The 15,920-nt window shown below is 44.8% G+C and overlaps 1 protein-coding gene across 2 annotated transcripts in view; it reads left to right on the top strand.

The window, feature by feature from the left end:
* The window catches only part of LOC138662895 (zinc finger protein 773-like), a 117,546-nt gene that overhangs the window by 33,577 nt on the left and 68,049 nt on the right, over positions 1 to 15,920 (top strand). For both annotated transcript variants that reach the window (XM_069748888.1, XM_069748889.1), the window contains exons 2-6: positions 4,532 to 4,681; positions 4,811 to 4,990; positions 5,073 to 5,196; positions 5,280 to 5,377; positions 5,576 to 5,666. In XM_069748888.1, the coding sequence (XP_069604989.1) occupies positions 4,532 to 4,681; positions 4,811 to 4,990; positions 5,073 to 5,196; positions 5,280 to 5,377; positions 5,576 to 5,666 (643 nt within the window). The remainder of the gene's footprint in view (positions 1 to 4,531; positions 4,682 to 4,810; positions 4,991 to 5,072; positions 5,197 to 5,279; positions 5,378 to 5,575; positions 5,667 to 15,920) is intronic.

Here is a 15,920-nt window from a genome sequence, read left to right as displayed (position 1 = left end):
CAAACCCCACACCTTCAAAACTCCTTACTAAGAGATCTACAAAATCTGTTCCAGTCAAATGTGATCTCACAGGTACTAAAGCTGGAAGAAGGACGTGGCCATTATTCACGTCTTTTTCTGGTAACAAAACCGTCGGGGTAAAACAGAATCATTATAAACTTAAAACCATTGAACGAATCTGTCCGCTACAGAAGATTCAAGATGGAATCAATCAGATCATTGATTCCCCTCATCGGACAGAATTGGGTAATGGCGACGGTGGATCGGAGGGATGCGTACTACCATGCACCTATCCACCAAGAACACAGGAAATTCCTCAGATTCGCAGTGTCAGCAAATCAAACACTTCCAGTTCAGTGTCCTACCCTTCGGCATCTCTTCAGCTCCACGGGTTTTTACAAAAATCATGGCAGAAGCCATGGTCTTCATCCGTCGCCAGGGAATATGTATAGTCCCATACTTAGACGACTTCCTCATTATGGCACCATCTACTCCCCGTCTGGAGGTGGACGTGACAAAGACCCTGGAGATATTAGGATCCTTGGGCTGTATCCCGAATCTGGAGAAATCAAAAATCTGTTCCTCCACGAGGAGAAAGTTTCTGGGGGTTATTCTGGACTCAAAAGAAAGAACATCGTTTCTACCCAGAGATCGTCAGATCGACCTTGTCCAGAGAATAGCCAAATTCAGAGACCAGCGAGCACCAACTCTCAGGGTGTCTATGTCTGCTCTAGGTTCCCTGACCGCATGCATCCAAGCGGTTTCCTGGGCTCAAGCTCACACGCGAACTCTGCAGATTTACGTGCTTCTACGCTCCAGGAAGCGACAGGTCCCCTTATCTCAAAAAAATCTTTCTCCCCGGCCACGTAATATCGGCTCTAAATTGGTGGTTGGACTACCAAAATCTTCAAAAGGGGGTGAGCTGGGACCAACTTCCCCTGAAGACACTTCGCTCAGATGCCAGCAAACAGAGCTGGGGCGCAGTGGTGGATGGTTACCACTTCCAGGGACAATGGCCATCAAACATCAGCAGCAGTTCCTCGAAGCTACGGGAACTGAAAGCTGTAGAACAAGCTTTAAAAGCGTCATCTGCGTTAATCCAAAATCACCACGTTCAAATTTATTCGGACAACATGACCACAGTGGCCTACCTACGACACCAGGGAGGAACAAGGTATGCCAGTCTAAAAGAGATAGCCGCAAGAATCTTTTCCTGGGCAGAGAAGAACCTTCTGTCAGTCACAGCAGTACATCTCAGAGGAGTAGACAATATTTAGGCGGACTATCTCAGCCGGAAAGACATACATCCGGGGGATTGGTGCCTGGATCAAACTGTGTTCATGTACCTAACCTCAAGGTGGGGAACACCAGAAGTGGACCTGTTTGCCAACGGACAAAATGCAAAGACGAAGACATTTTTCTCCCTTTTATCACTCGGATGGAGCGCAAGGGATAGATGCATTTCACAGCGGTGGAGGTTCAACCTCGCTTATGCCTTTCCACCCATTCCCATGCTGGCTAAGACGCTACAGAAGATCAGGACAGACCAAGTTACCACAATCCTAATCGCACCATTATGGCCCGGCAGGAGCTGGTACAGTGCCCTACTGGATATGGCCCTAGAACGACCCTGGCTTCTACCTCAGAAAGTCGACCTCCTTCACCAGGGTCCCCTACTACATCCGGATCTACACAAACAGCCTGGCGGCATGGTTACTGAAGCCAAAATCTTAAAAGCCAGAGGTCTCTCGGATAAAGTAATCCAGACCCTCCAAAAAAGCAGAAAGCCAGTGACCAATGCCATCTACGCCAAGGTCTGCAAAAGGTTTACATCCTGGTGCCTCCCAGAATCCCCAGACCCCTTTAATCCCAATATTGCACGGGTCTTAGATTTCCTACAGAAGGGATTAGAAATGGGCTTTACTCCTAGCACGCTCAAGGTACAAGTATCAGCCCTTAGCAGCTTTTTTGATAGGGACCTAGCGGGCCACCGCTGGATCAAACGCTTTATGATTTCAGCATCCAGGATGCATCCCATACTCCGTAGCGAAGTCCCGCCCTGGGACCTCAACATCGTTCTCAAGGGTCTAACTCAAAATCCATTTGAACCTCTGGATTCAATGACTATAAAAAACCTAACCCTCAAAACAGTCTTTTTAGTCGCAATAACTACGGCTAGACGTATAGGGGAATTGCAGGCCCTGTCGATACAGGAACCTTCTCTCATATTCACTACGGACAGCATTATACTGAAACTAGATCAGTATTTTCTTCCTAAAGTGGTCTCGGATTTCCACAAGGACCAGGATATTGTGCTGCCCTCATTCTGTCCAAACCCCTCCAACCCTAAGAAAGACATTTCACACCCTTGATGTCCGCAGGGTGGTTATACACTAATAACAACAGACTGAAGCCTGGCGAATCGATAAAATTTATTCATACAATTTTCAGGCCGAAATAAGGGCAAGAAAGCGGCAAAAAATACGACCGCAAATTGGATCAACCAGTCTATTTGCCTGGCTTATTCATCACAGAAACTTTATCCACCAGCTTCTCTGAAGGCACATTCTAGCCGGGCGATGGCAACATCATGGGCAGAGAGGGGGAATGCTTCATCAGAGCAGATTTGCAGAGCCGCCACCTGGTCGTCCATCCACACATTCACCAGACATTACAGGCTAAATTTCAATAGTGATTTAACATTTGGCAGATGAGTTCTGCAGGCCGTGGTCCCTCCCTAGAGAAATTAGCTGTTGGTATTACTCCGAAGTGGCTGTCGTGGAAGGTGACTAGAGAAAATAGAATTAGGCTTACCACTAATTCGTTTTCTAGGAACCTTCCACGACAGCACTAATTTCCCTCCCTATCTGATGTTTTTTCTTCTGGAATGATTCCTGCATTTTTCGTGGTAATTATGCATGCTAGTGTCCAGGAAAACACTGGCGGTGCAGGAAGGGGAGGGGTATTTAACCTCTTTGTGTTCCTGTCCCCTATTAGGGCGGGAAGACAACCTCCGAAGTGGCTGTCGTGGAAGGTTCCTAGAAACCGAATTACCAGTAAGCCTAATTCTATTTTTTGGATACAAAAACCGTGTGCACTACTGGAGAAGAATGGTGCTAGGTTAGGTTCCCACACCTTCATAGACTATAAAGAAAAAGAACCCAGCACTCAACTGATGCTTTAGTGCAATTTTAATCGTAGTAGTACCCAATAAACGTTTCGGTCCTTGAATGGACCTTCGTCAGTAACGTACTGTAGAATAATAGAATAGACCGTATGGTCATAGGGTACAAAAAAGCAGCGTCTTATGTGTGAGTCAGATAGGAGCGGTACTGAGGAGACCGAGCTGGATGGTGGTGCTGTCAGACGCGGTGTCCACCGCGTCTGACAGCACCACCATCCAGCTCGGTCTCCTCAGTACCGCTCCTATCTGACTCACACATAAGACGCTGCTTTTTTGTACCCTATGACCATACGGTCTATTCTATTATTCTACAGTACGTTACTGACGAAGGTCCATTCAAGGACCGAAACGTTTATTGGGTACTACTACGATTAAAATTGCACTAAAGCATCAGTTGAGTGCTGGGTTCTTTTTCTTTATAATTCTATTTTTTAGCCTGGGGCCGCAATATCCATGGCCCCTTCCTAGGCTATTAATATCATAGCCTTTGCTGGTCATTAGTTATAGGGGGACCCTACGTCACTTTTTTGGGGGGTCCCCCATTTTAATACCCATTAAAGGCTAAGTATACAGTTGTGAGCTGATATTACTAGCCTTGAAAGCTCCATGGTATTACCCCCTTCCTAGGCTATAAACAAACTTCTGTTTGTGAATCAGACCTGAGATCTACTGAGATAGAAGATTACAGTGCGGGGAAGATGGGAAACCTTCATATAGACGGTCGGTGGTGATGGAGTCAGTGACCGACTCTGGCCAAATCTGTCTCTAGAGCCGTAGTAGAAGATGAAGATGTCGTCCTCATCATGAAGTAGTTATTTCTCATGTCGCGTGTAATAATAATAATCTTTATTTTTATATAGCGCTAACATATTCCGCAGCGCTTTACAGTTTTCCACACATTATCATCGCTGTCCCCGATGGGGCTCACAATCTAGAATCCCTATCAGTATGTCTTTGGAATGTGGGAGGAAACCCACGCAAACACGGAGAGGATTAGAACCCAGGACCCCAGCGCTGCAAGGCTGCAGTGCTAACCACTGCGCCACCGTGCTGCCCGAGTATAATGAATATCTCCTGCAGTATTGCTAATGCCGATTCCAGGTTCGGTAAATGAGACGAGAATTAGCGTTATGGAAGATGAGTCTATGAGAAACGTATTCAGCTGCCGACTCCGAGGAGGAAACGGCTTGTTGTCTGTGGCCTAAATATATAGGATTTATTAGTAGATGTAAAGAAGGAAACTAAATACTGTAAAATAATAAATCTCATATGTTTCCCTTATTATCTCCAGTAATTGTATTATTACAGGATTCTTATGATGTTACATCGGCTCATCTTCTCATTCAGGTCTCTACAATATCGGATCCTCTCAGTGAAGATCTTCTACAAAAGAAAATTTTCCTGGTTTACCCATCAAAGATGGATATGGACAGAGACAAGATGGCGGAGAGGATATTACACCTCATCCTAGAGATCCTCTTCCGGCTTACTGGAGAGGTGAGAGATTCTGATGACGTCACATTACATCATTCTTATCTAATGGAATAACAGATGGACAGAACTGGAGAGGTGAGGACTCTGGAAATGTCTGTAGTGAGATTTATTAATGTGTCTCTCCATTACCAGGATTACACAGTGGTGAAGAAGACCTCTAGTGATCGCTGTCAGGACCCTGTGTCTGAGGGATGGGGAAGACCCCTGAGCCCAATCACGGGGCCTCCACCTCACCCCCTGATCCATGAGGACATCAATGACCAGAAGATCCTAGAACTCATCTACAAGATGATTGAGCTGCTGACTGGAGAGGTGACACTGCTGGGAATGCTGGGACATTATACAGTAACACTATGAAGGGATCAGGGGATGACGGTATCATTGTATGTGCCAGGTTCCTATAAGGTGTCAGGATGTCGCTGTCTATTTCTCCATGGAGGAGTGGGAGTATTTAGAAGGACACAGAGATCTGTACAAGAACGTCATAATGGAGATTCCCCAGCCCCTCACATCTCCAGGTAATAGACAGGACTAAATACACACGGCCTATAATTATCTGTATGTAAAGAATGAATTCACTCCCTGTATGTGTTTCCTCCAGATCTATCCAGTAAGAGGACAACACCAGAGAGATGTCCCCGTCCTCTTCTTCCACAGGACTGTAACCAAGAAGATCCCAATGCTCCTCAGGACCATCAGGTAGATGGAGAGAAGGTGTCAGGAGATCTCCCCTATGATGTGTAGACGCCGGTGAAGGTCTTGTGCTCAGTCTTGTTTTATCCACCAGTATTATATGTTCTATACTTGTGTAATGAGAACGGTGGAGATGGCAGGATTAGAGCTGATCATAGATGTGACTTCTCCATCTGTCAGTGACTTTTACAATATTTGTTTCAGGGTGAAGATCTGACCCATATTAATACTACAGATACATATGTGAGGGGGGATGAGCGGTGGAAAGAGGAGATTATCACATATGGCTACCCAGGTGAGGAGTAACCACTAAATGCAGAGAATTCACAGATTCTTCTCATCACCGGCTGTGGCTGCTTTATCGGTGGTGAAGTCCGCCCGTATTACCATGATCACCATTTTGCCTCTAGACCACAACATTCTCCTTCTATACACTGACCTGAGAGACTTCCTGATCATCACTGCGCATGAGAGGAAGCCTCTCAGGTCTGGACACCCGGATGTTGTCATGACGACATCGGGTCTCCATGGCAACGATCGGGACCACGCGTCATGCCACAGGGTCAAGGATCCAAAGGCAGAGGGGCTGTCGGCCCATGTAGTGAGGTTCCAGTGACCTGTCATAAGCCAATACAGATACATATGTAATCTGAGCACAACAAAGCCCCGCCCACAGGCCGCCCACATCCCCGCCTCAGAGCACGAGAATCTCATTAACTGAAAACTACAAATACAGATTAAACAACAACCACAAGACAAATTTCATCACCAGGTATCAGTGTTATCAGTATAACGGCACCTACCTGACAGCTGTTTGAATGCAGATCTAGCTGGAATAGTTTGCAGACACAATCTATTGGGAGCACTGTTCGTGGTGAACTGGCAGCTCAAAAGATCTCCATCATGAACATGCTTGGCACTATCTTCTCTGCTTTTCATATCCCAAGGATTGCCTTGCTCATCGCCCTTTAACCCCATTACATGGATCTGGACTTACACTGGGACCCCTAGGCTTGGACCATGGTGTTACCTGCTATTCTGTGGTATTAGATGGCAAGAAGAATAGTCAGGTAGCTGGGTCAGAACCGGAAGGACAGAATCAGAAGACACAGGAGTAGTCAGTAAACGGGCCACGGTCACACAGTAAACAAATACACAAGCCACAAGCTGAGCACAGAGGACTGAACCAGAGGAGAGCAACGCTGTTTCTGGCAGATTCCGGCCATGTGCTTTGAGCTTTAGTAGGGTGTGGTACTTTCCAATTGGCTGAAGTAAGGAGCAGATTACTCCAGCTGGACAGCAGGAACAGATCCCAGATGAGACTGGACACACCATATGCAGAAGCCCTAATATGACTAAATGACAGAAAAGCAGAATAGTCAAAATCCTCATAAAGCTTGGTCTCAGGCGCAGGTCATGGGTCTTGCAACGGGTAATGACTAGTGATGAGCGAGTGTACTCGTTGCTCAAGTTTTCCCGAGCACGCTCGGGTGATCACCGAGTAGTTGTAAGTGCTCGGAGATTTAGTTTTCGTTGTCTCAGCCGCATGATTTACAGCTGATAGACAGCTTGAATACATGTGGGAATTCCCTAGCAACCAGGCAACCCACACATGTACTCAGGCTGGCTAGCAGCCATAAATCATGCAGCTGTGTCAACAAAAACTAAATTTCACCTTCGCCTCATTGGGGGACACAGGACTGTGGGTGTCTGCTTCCGCCGCCAGGAGGCTGACACTAAGTAAACTTAAAAAAAAAAGTTAGCTCCTCCTCCGTCGTATACACCCTGACACTGGCTACCGGAGAATCCAGTTTATGCTTAGTGTCTCAAGGAGGAAAAGAGAAAGGGTAGACTAAAAATGGTATGCACAACCCCAAATATAAAGACAATCGGTAGCTACATAAAGCAAAACACCTTTATTAAACACCTCAAAAAACATGTTAAAAACATTAGTTCACTTCCCCTGACGAAAACTGCTGCGGCAGCGATACGCATGGTGTACGTTCCCACCATATCCTCCTCCTACCTCAGGGCCATTTTGGGGCTCTTTTGTTCCCTGGCTCTATGTGGATTTAACCCCTGTGGTGCCCTGTGCCTTTTGACATCGCTGCTTCTCCATATACCAGAATTTACGCAGGACAGGTTGTATCCACTGCTGTTATATAGCATGCCACGACATTTTTATCCTAGGACCATGTATGGCATTGATGTTGCATTTTCTGGTTATTAGCAGTGGATACCGACATATTGTGGTCCAGTCCTTTGCGGCCTGTATAGGCACATTTTGCAGGAGAGCACATTTGATTAGGTGCATCTAGGGTAGGATATATGTTTACTGTTAACATATTGTATTATGGGACTGTCATTTATTGTGGGATATGGTGGGTATAGGGATTTGGATATTTGATTTTAAATGTTTTTAACATGTTTTTTGAGGTGTTTAATAAAGGTGTTTTGCTTTATGTAGCTACCGATTGTCTTTATATTTGGGGTTGTGCATACCATTTTTAGTCTACCCTTTCTCTTTTCCTTTGTCATGTTCTATATGTATACTAAGTATTGCACCCCTTGATGGTTATTGTGACATTATACATTGGTGCGCCCCTTTCTATCTTTACTCTAGTGTCTCAAGGAGGCACACTTCTGAGTCCTGTTCCACCGCAACCAATTCTTTGCTGCGATGGGACAGTCTTCATCCCTACCCCCTCAAAAAGGGCATCCCAAAGGGCCAGTACCTCAGATTACGTCGCAATTGCTCAAACCAAAAAGATTTCAAAAACAAGGCGGATGACCTTAGACAGAGGTTTCTGGCTAGGGATTATCCAGATCGGGTACTCAGGGAGGCTTTCCGACATGCTAACAGACAAAACAGAGGGTCTCTTCTTGTTCCTTCAGAGAGGGAAGAGAACACCACAAGTGAGGTAAGACTCATCTGTACTTTTGACAATGGGGCAACCTCTGTCAGAAAGATCCTGAAGGAACATTGGGGTATCCTGGGCATGGATGAGGATCTAAAGGGCTTTGTGAATGATAGACCGAGCATCACGTACCGCAAGTGTAAAACCCTGGGCGATAGGCTTGTGCATAGCCACTTCAATCCCCCTAAAAAGGAAACATGGCTGCCAGTCAGGCCAGCCGGATGTTATAAATGTGGAACCTGCATAGCTTGCGAATTTATTAGGCCCGGTAAGGATTTCTTTGATGAGCATACCCAACAACTGTATAAAATCAAGGAATTTATCAATTGCAAAACCACCGGGGTGATCTACAGGGCCTTGTGCATATGTGGTCAAACGTACATTGGAAAAACCATTCGAGAATTCAGGAGACGTGTGGGAGAGCATCTTGGTGATATACGTAATCGGAGGGATACCCCCATCGCTAGACACGTGAATGGGATTCACGGGGGTAGCACCAAGGGCCTCTCATTTATGGGTATTGACAAAGTCCGCATGCCACCTAGGGGTGGTGATCTAGACAAGTTGCTCCTCCAGAGGGAGACCAAGTGGATTTTTCTACTTGATACGTGTGATCCTAGAGGATTGAATGAACAACTCAATTTCGGTTGTTTTCTTTGATTTGTCCCTCATGCCGACTCGTTTTCCCTATTGCATTGATCATGGGCTTTAGTTGGCCATCAGGTATTGTTGTTATTTATTTATTTCTGGTCTGGGCATTAGCCATCTATTTAGCCAAAGAAAGCAGAATTAGTAGTAGGTCCACTGTGACCTTTGAGGGTTCGACCACTGTCCTTTTCCCTCTTCGGTGACATCCCGTTTTTTCTATTTTAGTGCTTTACCTAGGAGTGGATTTTTAGCACTATAGAATTGGGGTGCAACTTCACCTTTTTTAGAATCCATATAACATTTGAAGTCTTTTTTATTTATGTTGTCTCCTCACTTTTTGGTTTGGTTGGTTTTGAGCATAAACGAAAAGAAAATGGTTCCAGCTTCAGTAAAATCATGAAAATTTATTCCAACTTTTAAAATGGAGAAACAACTCCTGGGACAGCACCATAGCACATGCGAGGTAGGCTACGCGTTTCGACCGACACAGCGGTCTTTATCACAGCTGATCTACTCACTGATTCCTCAGGTATAAAAAGAACCAAGAACCAATAAAATGATAGTAAGTCCTCACATGACCCGAAGGTCCTAAATACTAACAATGAACCTCTATATAAAATGCGTAAATTTGTGCAAAACTAACAATTAAATACACATAAACATATAGAAAAATACACACATACAATATTTCTAAAGTTAATGCAAAAAATACAAAAATAGCAAAAAATAAGATTGAAAAATGAAAAAAAAAAAAAAAAATTTTTAAAAATGCATGAAAACTTTTTACAATACATGAAGAGACTATCAATAATGGAACATTAATTCATTCCTTCTATTTAGACCATTAGGAAACCTAGTGCCAAGGTTAAAAATCCAAAAAGCCTCCCTGTTTAACAACATTCTCTGAATGTCACCTCCTCGTGAAGGTTTTTTTATTTTCTCAATCCCTGTTACTCTCAATGATATTGTACTGCGAGAATGGTGATCAATAAAATGTTTGGCTGCTGCTGAAACAGTGCGACTATTATTTAAAGTACAGGAGATATCGTATAGATGTTCTGATATCCGATTTTTCAGTTTTCTAGTTGTACAGCCAATATATGTTTTATCGCAGTCAACGCAATCAATCTTATATATAACACATTTTGTGTTGCAGTTAATAAAGCTTTGAATTTTGTGCAGGCTATTATTTTCTGCGGTGCCAAATGATTTAGTGGTCACCAGGTGTTTGCACGTAGTGCAATTAGTCACATTACATTTGTAGCTCCCTGTACACTTGAGCCATGTGCTACTGCGTTTTTGAGACAAAAAATTATTGGGAGACAATTTGTTACCAAGAGTAGGTGCTCTTCTGGCTACAATATTACACCCTTCACTCAATATTTGGGAGAGAATGCGATCTTCATATAAGATAGGGATGGCTTTATTTATAATAGTTTTAATTTTATTAAATTGTGGGCTGAATTGTAAACAAACGAATGGTTTATTCATGACACTGTTTTTATTAATTAATTTCTTTGGCGTTGGTTTTAAACAATTCTTTGGGGGATTTGTCCCTGAACACATAGGGTTACTTTGCGATTTTGTATCGTTATTTACTAGATGTAACGCTCTATTCAGCATCCAATTTGGAAATCCACGATGATGGAATTTCTTACAGGATTTTACAAGATCGTTTTGAAGTTCAGCATTATTGTTACAATTTCATTTTAACCTAGTGAATTCACCTACAGGGATGGATTTGACAGTATGTTTGGGATGGCTACTTCGGGCATGTAGGATGGTGTTGCCTGCTAATGGTTTAATGTAGGTTCTTGTGGAAATTAATTTGTTGGGAACACCTGTTAATTCTAAATCCAGAAAGGAAATTTTGGTTTCAGCATGGACATATGTAAATTTTAAATTGAAATTATTATTGTTAATGTAAATCAGAAAATCCTGTATGGCAGATACATCGCCTTGCCAAATAATGAGCATATCGTCGATGTATCTGCCATACCAATGGATGAACGAAGAAAAAACATTGGAGGTGGAAAACAAAAATAAATGTTCCCAGTGCGCCATAACCAGGTTGGCCAATGAAGGTGAGAATTTGGCCCCCATTGCTACTCCGGTACATTGTAAATAATACTCAGAATCAAGTGAGAAAAAATTATGAGTTAACAAAAAGAATGTGACTTGTAAAATAAAATTGATAAGATCCAGGGAGTATGAACTATAATTGTTTAAGTGGAATTGTAATGCCGACATAGCTACGCTGTGTGGAATACACGTATACAGCGAAACTGTATGTCGCAGCTAAGCCAGGTATAACCTGATTTCCACTCTTTGTGTGTTAGAATATCAAGAATGTCCTTTGTGTCCCTAATATACACCGGAATTCTTTGGACCAATGGTTGAAGCAAAGAGTCCAGCCACTTGCCCAAGAATTCATTTATTGATCCTATACTTGAGACTATGGGTCTCATTGGGGGAAATTTTGCTTGCTTATGAATTTTGGGCAATCCGTATAGAATAGGTGTCACAGGGTGAGGGACTTGTAAGAAATTAGCCTGTTTATTGGTTAGAACTCCCAAAGAGACCCCTTCTTCGATCATTTTATCAATTTTTTGTTTAAACAGATTAGTAGGGTCCGAAGATAATTTTTTGTAAACATTCCCATCAGAAATTAACTTCAAAATTTCACTTTTATAATCTAGGGAGTTCATGATGACAATCACACCCCCTTTGTCACTATTCTTAATGACTATATCATCCATGTCTTTTATATCTTTAATGGCCTGTCGATGCTTTTTTGATAAATTATTATTGTAATTATTAGATGGAATATTATTCTTAAGAATTTTAAGTTCCCGTTCAACCACTTCCTGAAACCTATTCATGCAATCCGCACGTGATTGAATAGGATAAAAAAAACTGATTTTTGGTCTTAAAGTTGTTTGATTGATTAATACAAGTATTATTTCCTATGTTAAATCCCTGTAGTTCTTGTAAGGTTATTAAAGAGACCTGCTCATGAAAGTCCAGTGCATGGAACTCATTTTCCACCATATTAACAACCGTATTTTCATTTTCCAAATGATCCGCATGTTCATCTGACCAAAAATGTTTTTTCAATGTAAGATTGCGGATAAATTTATTAATATCTAATATGGTTGAAAATAAATCAAAATTCTGATCAGGTACAAAATTAAGTCCATAAGTCAATAACTGTAATTGTTCCTGTGACAAAAGTTTTGACGATAAATTAATCACATTAGCACTTATCTCGTCATGCCTTTCCTGCGGCGGGTCTGCATGCCAGAATTGTTTTCTCCTTCGCCTCATTGGGGGACACAGACCGTGGGTGTATGCTGCTGCCAATAGGAGGCTGACACTAAGTGATACAAAAAAAAGTTAGCTCCTCCCCTGCAGTATACACCCTCCTGCTGGCTCTCAGCTAACCAGTTCTTGCTTAGTGTCTGTAGGAGGCACATGGGTCTGTTTCAGACCCCAACGTTTTTATTTTATTGTTTACTTTTCTGTAAATTTTTATTTTTTAATTAACGGAGTGAAGGGGGCGACTGTTCCTTTCAAGGTTCCGATCTCCCCCGAACCATCAACAGGTCAGCACGGCGAGTATACCTCCCCGTACCCTCTCCTGCGACGTGGGAAGCCATGCCTGAGCTCACTTCAGGGGCGACGGTTCCTTCAGGTCCCGATCTCCCCACACCAGCAGCAGGCGACCACATGGAGTGTCACCTCCATGTATCCTCTCCTGGAGCCAGGCCTAATGCCGGACAACTGGCCCTGTCCACCCGGACTGAACTCCGTGGATGTACAGAGGCCCCTCTCTATGGCGTCCGAGCAGCCCCCACTGTCCCACCACAGTGAAAGCAGATGGCACAAGGAGGCGGACGGTTCCTCTCCACCTCCCTAACAAACGGATGATGGATTGAGGTTTATCCCTGCACCGTCCACGCTGCACAGAACAGCGATGAAACCCACATCCGCGGCGGCTCCATGCCGGGACGCGCATCAATGGTGAGTGGATCCATCTTCAGAGGGATATCCACATGCTGACAGGCAGCCTCAGCCACTTCCCTGTGGCCCACCTCTCTGAGGTAACGCTCTGGATGGCTGCAAAAATTTAGTCCCCGGCTTCGGCCGATTTGTAGGCCGCATCCTGGAAGTCTTGCCTGGAACGCCCCGCTGGTGTCGCCCGCCTGCTACAGAAATTTAGGCCCCGGCTTGGGCCTATTCAACATCGTGTCTGTGGCTCCGCCCCCCAAATTGGCGCTTCTCGCTCTCTGCGAGATTTTATCAACTCTGCAACTCCCGGTGGCCATCTTGGTCCACCCGGCCAGCTCACACTGGGGTGACAGTATTTTTGCATTAAAGGGGCACATCGACTCTACATCAGTACCCGGGTAAGGAAGTACCTGGCCTGGTCTTAAAGGCATATGGCCAGTATTCCCAGTCTTAAAGGCGCATGACCAGTATTCTCTGGTCTTAAAGGTGCATGACCAGTATTCCCTGGTCTTAAAGGAGCACGACCAGTATTCCCTGGTCTTAAAGGTGCACGACCAGTATTCTCTGGTCTTAAAGGTGCATGACCAGTATTTTCAGGTCTTAAAGGTGCATGACCAGTATTCTTTGGTCTTAAAGGTGCAAGACCAGTATTCTCTGGTCTTAAAGGTGCATGACCAGTACTCTCTGGTCTTAAAGGTGCATGACCAGTACTCTCTGGTCTTAAAGGTGCATGACCAGTATTCTCTGGTCTTAAAGGTGCATGACCAGTATTCTCTGGTCTTAAAGGTGCATGACCAGTATTCTCTGGTCTTAAAGGTGCATGACCAGTATTCTCTGGTCTTAAAGGTGCATGACCAGTATTCCCTGGTCTTAAAGGTGCATGACCAGTATTCCCTGGTCTTAAAGGGGCATGACCAGTATTCCCTGGTCTTAAAGGCACATGACCAGTATTCCCTGGTCTTAAAGGCGCATGACCAGTATTCCCTGGTCTTAAAGGCGCATGACCAGTATTCTCTGGTCTTAAAGGCGCATGACCAGTATTCTCTGGTCTTAAAGGCGCATGACCAGTATTCTCTGGTCTTAAAGGCGCATGACTAGTATTCTCTGGTCTTAAAGGCGCATGACCAGTATTCTCTGGTCTTAAAGGCGCATGACCAGTATGCTCTGGTCTTAAAGGCGCATGACCAGTATTCCCCTGTCTTAAAGGCGCATGGCCGGTATTCCCCGATCTTAAAGGCGCATGACCAGTATTCTCTGTTCTTAAAGGCGCATGACCAGTATTCTCTGTTCTTAAAGGCGCATGACCAGTATTCCCTGGTCTTAAAGGCGCTTGATCAGTCCGAGGAGCCCTCCGCCGCCGACCCCAGCTTTATCCTCTAGTTCCCCTCAGTGGACTTCTTCACTGACCAATCCATGGTTCTCTGACCAAGAGATTGAATCCCTCTGTGTACCCTCTGTGTTTGGAGTGCTCGCAGGACCAATATACATGGTCCCTATCCTACATGGGAGCCGTCGGCCAACAGGGGCCGCAAGTATTCTAGAAACGTGCAGGCGTCTAGAAACATACAGGCATCTAGAAAACGGAAGTTTTTCGTTTCCTGCTCCCTCACCAATGATTTGATGACAACAAGGCTCTGAATATGGATTGGATATTGCCTGAGCTTGCCAGAGCTTCAGAGACTAAACTCCCTCGAGAGCATTTGCCATTCAATTCGGATAAGCGATTCACTGGACAGAAGCCTCTACGTGGGATGCCATGCCTGGCCTGTTTTTTGAGGGCGACGGGTCCTTTAAAGGGCACCGATCTCCCCACACCATCAACAGACGAGCACACGGAGTGTCGTCTCCAAGTTTCCTCTTCTGCATCCAGGCCTAACGCCAGACAACCTGTCCTGTCCACCTGGAGACCTGTACTCTGTGGACATATAGAGGCACCCTTTTTTGGCGTACGAGCTCCCCCCTCTGCATCACCACTATTTAGTGGATGATGCAAGAAGGCGGACAATTCCTCTCCACTTCCCTGTTAAGAGGTTGATGGATCGAGGGTGCCTAAAAGAGGAGATGGCAAGAGACTATGACCTGCTGGATGCAGCCGCACATTCTGCCATGGGGCAGATTAACCGGGTAGAATCTCCTGTGGTATTCCTACCAGTATCCCTACCTGATGGGTCATCAATTAAAAACACCACGGACTGTCAGATAGCAAATCTGGTTCGTTCCGTCTTGCGGCTTCGAGTCCAGCTCTCTATCCTCCCTAGCGGCCGCATGGATTGCTAGAGCAATGGTCTCCTGGCTGGAGACCTTAACTACCTTGATTCACACCAGCAACAACTGGCCAATCAAATCCTTTGAGCAGGAGACTGACAAAGGATTGTATAAGGATTGTCCAGCACAGTCTAGATCTAAGGGATCTTGGTTCCAAACAGGGGAATGAAAAGTAAGATCGACCCTGGACCTCAAACTTCTAACAACCCTTGACATGGTCCTCCTTCTTTGGATGGAGTTCCTCCGCTCAGCCATTACTTCAACAGAAAAAGGTGCAGTTTCCGGCATCCATCGACATTCGGGTTGCTTGCCCTCTGCAAAAATTCCTTCGCCTTTCCATTCGTCAACAGCATTTTCATGTCACAACCTTGTCCTTTGGCCTTGCTTCCGCACCCAGAGTGTTCGCTCGGGTCATGGCGGATGTCATGTTTCTCTTGCACTCTAGAGGCGTGCTCGTCCTGCCCTGTTTGGTCTGTCTAGCCACCCTTCCAGGACTACGCTGAGTCGTCTATATCTCTTGCGATACCTTCTCTCCTGGGCTGGCAGCTACACTTAGACAAGTTCTCCTCATTTCCAGCCCAGCAGATATCCTTTTTGAGGATGATCCTGCACACTTCTAGAAGGATGGTAATTCTTCCTCGAGAAAAGGTCATGGGCCTTCAACAGGGAGCTCGCGCAAGGAGAGTTCTGAGGACTTGATTACTCAC

This window comes from Ranitomeya imitator, chromosome 2 (genome assembly GCF_032444005.1).
Source record: "Ranitomeya imitator isolate aRanImi1 chromosome 2, aRanImi1.pri, whole genome shotgun sequence".
In the NCBI taxonomy this organism is placed as follows: Eukaryota; Metazoa; Chordata; class Amphibia; order Anura; family Dendrobatidae; genus Ranitomeya; species Ranitomeya imitator.
The sequence above is the reverse complement of the archived record's forward strand: the minus strand, read 5'-3'. Positions and strand labels throughout refer to the sequence as shown.